The 8027-nt window shown below is 43.0% G+C and overlaps 1 protein-coding gene across 1 annotated transcript; it reads left to right on the plus strand.

Moving 5' to 3' along the window:
- The first annotated feature begins 1580 nt into the window (after positions 1-1580).
- On the plus strand, positions 1581-3013 carry LOC131658949 (uncharacterized). The gene is made up of 3 exons (XM_058928196.1): positions 1581-2129; positions 2175-2881; positions 2986-3013. Exons 1-3 carry the CDS (start codon positions 1581-1583, stop codon positions 3011-3013), a joined length of 1284 nt encoding a protein of 427 aa, XP_058784179.1.
- The last annotated feature ends 5014 nt before the right edge of the window (positions 3014-8027 follow it).

Raw genomic sequence — 8027 nt, forward strand, 5'->3', positions numbered from 1 at the left:
TTAACCATTAGTACAATTATGTACGTTTAGTATGTGATGTTTTATGACGCCCATTACAATTATTTCCATTCGATTGCTTACTTGGAATATTATGCGTAATATTGAGTATGTTTATTCTATAACTCTTTCCTATTCATTTGTGATTGAAAATGAATACCGTGATGAGACGAAGCATGGAAATTTATTGACATCCAAATGTTTTGGTTGAACATTCGGATTGGTTTGTATAATGATCTTACGCTTGTTGTATGTATGTATGCTCGAATCGAAGTGGCCGGGGGCTAGATTGGGATATACCTCTTACTATGAAGTCAAGGTATTTTCCCGGACCATGGAGTCCGTAGAATAGTCCGATGATGTGATCAAAGGTCGCGCACCTGAGCTACCGCTGCAGTGTGCTCATGAGTTTCCGTACGGGGTTTAAATCACTTGGCGTCAACACACTCGAGTGCTCGGTATGGTGGGATTATGTGGCCACATAGGCCAATACATTTTCAGTAACTCACCTCTAGTGAAGTCATGAAGACTACTACTAGGCTTTCACCCGGTGGGCTCATGCGTCAAGATGGCGGTTCGGTACTTGATGTGAACACACGAGCGTACAGGTAGTTACCGGGATAATGACGCCATTTAGGCTAATGTCATCTCGCGGCCAAATAGGCTTGTGCGAACCTGCTTAACTACTCTTGCAGTGTGCTTGTACGAGTCACTTGACAATAGGCATGGGTGAACTCATCGAGGGTGCGTCCATTCTATAATCTAGCCGAGGTTCATGACACTTCTGGATTCCCCGTACATGGGTATGGGTTTTGGCATACTTGTTTGTTGTCATACTTGTGTATTTGTATAAGATGAGTCCAATGGTGGATGAATCAGTTGTTACTCCGTACTTGTACCGGATGTGAGGATAAACCCTGAATCAATGGTGGATTCGGTTTTTTAGGCATGCACCTTTTAGATCCGAGTGTACTAATAGGATAGGTGGACTCAATGAGATTTAGTAATCTCATCCCATTCCAATTCTATCTTTTTCAGGTGGTTCGAGGCAAGATCGTGGCAAAGGCAAGGCGATTAGTCCTTTGACGTTGTTGCTAGATGTTATCTTTTGATTTTTGTTTCGTGCCTTTTTAGTACCTTGTTGGATATTGTACTACTATGGATGTATTATCATTTTGGCCATGATACATTCGGCTTTAGTACCTTGTACTTATGATGTTCTATTATCTTTCAGCTGCGATGTTATGTAATTGTTGTCTCTATGAAACAATATTTAATACTTTATGCATATTATTCTAGACAAATATGTGTGGGGTGTTACAGTTGGTATCAGAGCAGGTCGATCCTCGACTTTGCTAAGACGCATCATAATGCAGTACAATTCTGCCTCATATGTGTATAGCCGGCATGATTCTGTATGTCTTACCTATGGCATTGAGCCTGATCAACTTAATTCCGTGTGTAGGACAGACAGGGAGATGGCTGAGCAACGCAGAGGTCCCGGAAGGCCCAGAACTAGGAATGTGGAGCCCGAGCAATAAGCCGGAGGTGCAGGCGTGCCTTGGCAACAGATAGTGCAACAGATGCAGAAGCAGAATCAGATGATGATGCAGATGATGCAGGGTATGCAAGGACAACAACCTCCTGCTCCAGTTCCCGTTCCACAAGCTCCAACAGGGCCAGATTTTCGTGCTTTCTTCAGAATGGATCCTCCAGAGTTTGCAGGTGGCTTAGACCCGGTGGTAGCCCATGATTGGTTGGCTAGTATGGAAAGAATATTCCAGGCAATCCAGTGTAATGAAGAAGAGAAAGTGATCTTTGCTACGCAAAAGATGAAAGGTCCGGCTCTTAGGTGGTGGAATACCGCATCTACCTATTTCACTACCAAGGAGATCCCTAAGGACTGGCATCATTTCAAGGCGGCATTTCTGGAGAAGTACTTTCCTAACAGTGTCCGGACCCAAAGGGAAAGAGAGTTCCAGAACTTTAAGCAAGGCAACTTGTCAGTTTCTGAGTATGCTGAGAAGTTTGAAGATATGGCTGATTACTCACGACAGGCTGTTTACGCTCCTGATGAGTTATGGAAGATTGATCAATTCTTGATGGGTTTGAGGGCCGACATTGCTCATAGTGTGTCCTAGAGAGAGTTCACTACTTATGCTGAATGTTTGAGGCAGTGCTATGTTGCCGAAAACAGCTTGAAGAGAGTTCAAGAAGAGAGGAACCAAAACAGGATTAACTTTAGAGACCAAGGAAGATCTACTCAACACTTGAAGCCCCGCAATCCTCCATCAAAGAAGAAACAAGGCCCTAGTGACCAATCCTCTCGACCTCCTTTTTGTGACAAGTGTAGGAGGAGGTATACCGGAGATTGCAGATTCGCTCCAGTTACTTGTTTCGAATGCGGCGAGCATGGTCACATCTCTCCGCGTTGTCCTAGAAAGAAGAAGGCTCCTGAGACGACTACAGGATGTGTGTACACCTTATATGCGAGGAAGGCTAAGGGGAACAACAATCTCATTGCGGGTACGTGTTATGTAAACAACCAACCTTTATGTGTTTTAGTTGATTATGGAGCTACTCATTCCTTTATCTCAACCGAATGTGTTTGCCGACTTGGTTTAGAAATTACTCCATTACCCAATCCTATGGCCATTTCTTCGGCGACCGATGATACGGTGGAAGCCCGACTGATTTGTAAGGATTGTTCAGTGTCTTTTAATGGTCGTGACTTTCTGATTGATCTAATTTGCTTACCCCTCAAGAGACCTGACGTCATTCTTGGAATGGATTGGTTATCTCTTAATTCGGTGTATATTGGTTGTAAGGAAAAGGCCATATTCATTCCGGCAGAAGAGACTTATTCCGATGATGCAATTACCAAGTTGATAGAAGGTACGATCAGCGCGGTTAATTATCTCTTTTCCCAAGAAAGACCTTTTCTTTTAGTTCTTTCCAAGGAACCTTCTGTAAGAATGGTATTGTCAGAGATTCCAGTGGTGTGCGAATTTCCTGATGTGTTTCCTGAGGATATCACTTCTCTTCCTCCGGAAAGGGAAGCGGAATTCTCAATTGATCTTGTTCCTGGTACTGCCCCAGTTTCCATCACTCCATATAGGATGTCTCCTATCGAACTCAAGGAACTGAAGAGCCAGTTAGAAGAGCTTCTAGCTAAGCATTTTATTCAGCCCAGTGTTTCTCCATGGGGAGCTCCTGTTTTGTTGGTGAAGAAGAAAGACGGAAGTATGCGCTTGTGCATCGACTATCGTCAGCTGAATAAAGTTACCATAAAGAACAAATATCCATTACCACGGATTGATGACCTCCTGGATCAGTTGAAAGGAGCCAGTGTGTTCTCGAAGATTGATCTCAGATCAGGGTATCATCATATTCGGGTAAAGAGCACAGATGTGCCTAAGACTACATTCAGGACTCGGTATGGTCATTACGAGTTTTTAGTTATGCCTTTTGGTGTGACTAATGCTCCGGCAGTTTTCATGGATTACATGAATTAAAATTTTCAACCGTACCTGGATCAGTTTGTTGTGATCTTCATTGATGACATTTTGGTGTATTCTCGTTCTCCCGAAGAACACGAAGAGCATTTGCGAATTGTGTTGTCTACTCTTCGAGAGAAACAATTGTACGCAAAATTCAGTAAGTGTGAATTTTGGCTATCCGAAGTAAGTTTCCTTGGTCACGTCATCTCTGGGGGAGGCGTGGCAGTGGATCCTTCTAAAGTAGAAGCGGTGGTGAATTGGGATCGACCAAAGAGTGTGACAGAGGTCAGAAGCTTCCTAGGGTTGGCAGGTTATTATCGGAGATTTATCATGGGATTTGCTAAGTTAGCACTACCATTGACAAAACTTACTCGAAAGGAAGTTGCTTTTGAATGGGATTCCGAATGTGAACAGAGTTTCCAGAAGCTTAAGAGGAAGTTGACTACTGCACCCGTGTTAGTAATTCCAGACCCAAACCGATCTTATGAAGTATTCTGTGATGCTTCTATGAAGGGCTTGGGTGGGGTATTGATGCAAGACGGTCAAGTTGTGGATTATGCCTCTCGACAATTGAGACCTCATGAAGAGAACTATCCTACCCATGATCTGGAACTTGCTGCAATAGTCTTTTCACTCAAGGTATGGCGACACTACTTGTATGGGGTTCACTTTGAGATGTTCAGTGATCATAAAAGCTTGAAATACCTTTTTGATCAGAAAGAGTTGAACATGCGACAAAGGAGATGGATGGAGTATCTTAAAGACTATGATTTTGAGTTGAAATACCATCCAGGGAAGGCTAATAAAGTAGCTGATGCCTTAAGTAGGAAGGAATTTCGGATTGCAGAGTTGATGATGTTAGAGCATGGATTATTGGAGAAGTTTCGAAACCTCAACCTCCAGTTCGATTGGACACCCAATGGTGTACTGATTAGTAACTTGAGTATTCAGAACGAACTGCGAGAGAGGATTCGAGTGACTCAAGGATATGACGAGCAATTGCAAGCAAGTGAGAACATGCCTGACTTCACTAGAGCACCTGACGGAATCCTTTTGTTTAAGAGAAGGATGTGTATACCAAATGATTTAGAACTGAAGCGTTTGATTCTCGATGAAGCCCACGAGAGTAAATTTTCTATTCATCCTGGATCGACCAAAATGTATCAAGATTTGAAGAAAGACTTTTGGTGGCCAGGAATGAAGAGGGAGATTGGAGAATATGTAGCCCAATGTCCTATCTGCCAACAGGTTAAGATTGAACATCAGCGACCAGGCGGGATGTTGCAGCCGTTGGAGATACCTGTGTGGAAGTGGGATTCTATCTCCATTGACTTCATTTTGGGATTACCTCGCACTCGAGGCGGACATGATTCTATATGGGTAATAGTGGACAGGTTGACTAAGTCTGCTCACTTTTTACCAGTAAAGACGACTCACAAGGTGATCCATCTTGCAAGACTTTTCATAGCGAAGATTGTGCGGTTGCATGGTGTGCCATCCAGTATAGTGTCTGATCGAGATCCAAAGTTCACTTCGAGATTCTAGAAGGAGTTCCATAAGGAAATGGGGACTAGACTAGATATGAGTACCTCTAATCATCCTCAAACTGAAGGACAAACGGAAAGGACCATTCAGACGATTGAAGATATATTAAGAGCTTGTATTCTGGAAGAAGGTGGGAGTTGGAAGGATCATTTACCCTTAGTAGAGTTCGCATATAATAATAGTTACCATGCTAGTTTAGGTATGGCTCCCTACGAGGCTCTATATGGGAGAAAGTGTCGAGCTCCTGTGTGTTGGGCTGAAGTGGGAGAAAAGAGCATTCTTGGACCGGAGATTATACAAGAGACCACTGAGAAGGTCAAAGTGATTCAAGATAACCTTAAGAAAGCCCAAGACCGACAGAAAAATTATGCGGACAAGCGAAGGAGGCCCTTGGAATTCGATGTCGGAGACCACGTGTATTTGAAGGTCACCCCGAGATTGAGATTGGGAGGACCGTTCAAAACACGTAAGCTTAGTCCGAGATATGTGGGACCGTATCAGATTTTGAGTCGGGTAGGCGAAGTGGCTTATCAGTTGGCATTGCCACCTTCACTATCCGGGTTACATGATGTATTCTATGTGTCTCAGCTCCGAAGGTTCGTGCCTGACACTTTTCACCCTATCCTCCCGAATTCTGTTGAAGTAGAACCAGATCTCTCCTATGATCCATAACCTTGCGGTATTTTGGAGTATGCTAGCAGGTCCCTAAGGAACAAAGAGATACCTCTCGTAAAAGTGTTGTGGGATGAGACGCGTCCTGAGGAAGCTACATGGGAGCTTGAGACAGAGATGCGGGAATCCTACCCTCATTTGTTCTGGTAAGTTTTTGAATTCGAGGGAGAATTCTAATTAGGGGTGGAGAATGTAATATCCTATTTAATTCTTTTTAGAATAAATGGTAATGACATTAGATGGGATGAAACTAAATGCCATAATGGATATTAAGACTTAGTTGAAGGGCATATTAGTCTTTGTACCCTTAATTAGACATAAGAAATTGTTTGGCTTAGGAAAATCTCTCTTCATTGTGAACAAAAACAGATTTTGCGAGAGAAAAAGGATAGAAACGTGGAAAGGAAGAGAAGAGAAAGAAGACCACTCCAAGAACTCCAATCCTTGCATGTCCAAGAATCTGTTCCGAAGTTCTGATTTTCGTTCAAATCTCCCTTGCTCCAGCTCTACTTCTTCAGCCTAAGGTGAGTCCCTAGATAGAAAATGGGGTTTTGATTCAATTGGGAACTTTTGGGGTTTAAGGGTTTTGAGAGATTATGCCCCAAATTCTTGCTAATAACATGTTTTGATGCTGTTTATTACTTGTTCATACCATGTGCTGGCTGGATATACCTTTAATTCGTGCATGCAGGTGAATTTAAGGGATTAGGATACCCCAGGACAGAACTGATGAGTTCTGCGTTTTTTCTACATCTGCTATGGTCCGCTGAGCGAACTAAGGCCGCTGAGCGGATGCTGAGCATTTTTCCAGAAATTCGCAATCCCGCTGAGCGGACCCACCCAGGCCGCTAAGCGGAGGATGCTGTTTGTAGAAAATAATTATCGCGAGCCCGCTAAGCGACGCGAGGCCGCTAAGCGGAGGAACAGTCGAGGTTCACAACTAGAAAGCCCGCTTACAGCCCGCTAAGCGGCTAGTGCTGAACAGAATTTTATTTTTCTTTCCCTGAGAGCAGTTTTCGGTTCCTAATTGTAACCAAGCTCCTCCTTAACCATTAGTACAATTATGTACGTTTAGTATGTGATGTTTTATGACGCCCATTACTATTATTTCCATTCGATTGCTTACTTGGAATATTATGCGTAATATTGAGTATGTTTATTCTATAACTCTTTCCTATTCATTTGTGATTGAATATGAATACCGTGATGAGACGAAGCATGGAAATGTATTGACTTCCAAATGTTTTGGTTGAACATTCGGATTGGTTTGTATTATGATCTTACGCTTGTTGTATGTATGTATGCTCGAATCGAAGTGGCCGGGGGCTAGATTGGGATATACCTCTTACTATGAAGTCAAGGTATTTTCCCGGACCATGGAGTCTGTAGAATAGTCCGATGATGTGATCAAAGGTCGCGCACCTGAGCTACCGTTGCAGTGTGCTCGTGAGTTTCCATACGGGGTTTTACTCACTTGGCGTCAACACACTCGCGTGCTCGGTATGGTGGGATTATGTGGCCACATAGGCAAATACATTTTCGGTAACTCACCTCTAGTGAAGTCATGTAGACTACTACTAGGCTTTCGCCCGATGGGCTCATGCGTCAAGATGGCGGTTCGGTACTTGATGTGAACACACGAGCGTACAGGTAGTTATCGGGATAATGACGCCATTTAGGCTAATGTCATCTCGCGGCCAAATAGGCTTGTGAGAACCTGCTTAACTACTCTTGCAGTGTGCTTGTACGAGTCACTTGACAATAGGCATGGGTGAACTCATCTAGGGTGCGTCTATTCTATAATCTAGCCGAGGTTCATGACACTTCTGGATTCCCCGTACATGGGTATGGGTTTTGGCATACCTGTTTGTTGTCATACTTGTGTATTTGTATAAGATGAGGCCAATGGTGGATGAATCACTTGTTACTCCGTACTTGTACCGGATGTGAGGATAAACCCTGAATCAATGGTGGATTCGGTTTTTTATGCATGCACCTTTTAGATCCGAGTGGACTAATAGGATAGGTAGACTCACTGAGATTTAGTAATCTCATCCCAAGGCGGATTAGTCCTTTGACGTTGTTGCTAGATGTTATCTTTTGATTTTTGTTTCGTGCCTTTTTAGTACCTTGTTGGATATTGTACTACTATGGATGTATTATCATTTTGGCCATGATACATTCGGCTTTAGTACCTTGTACTTATGATGTTCTATTATCTTTCAGCTGCGATGTTATGTAATTGTTGTCTTTATGAAACCATATTTAATACTTTATGCATATTATTCTAGACAAATATGTGTGGGGTGTTAC

Source organism: Vicia villosa, linkage group LG3 (genome assembly GCF_029867415.1).
Source record: "Vicia villosa cultivar HV-30 ecotype Madison, WI linkage group LG3, Vvil1.0, whole genome shotgun sequence".
NCBI lineage: Eukaryota > Viridiplantae > Streptophyta > Magnoliopsida > Fabales > Fabaceae > Vicia > Vicia villosa.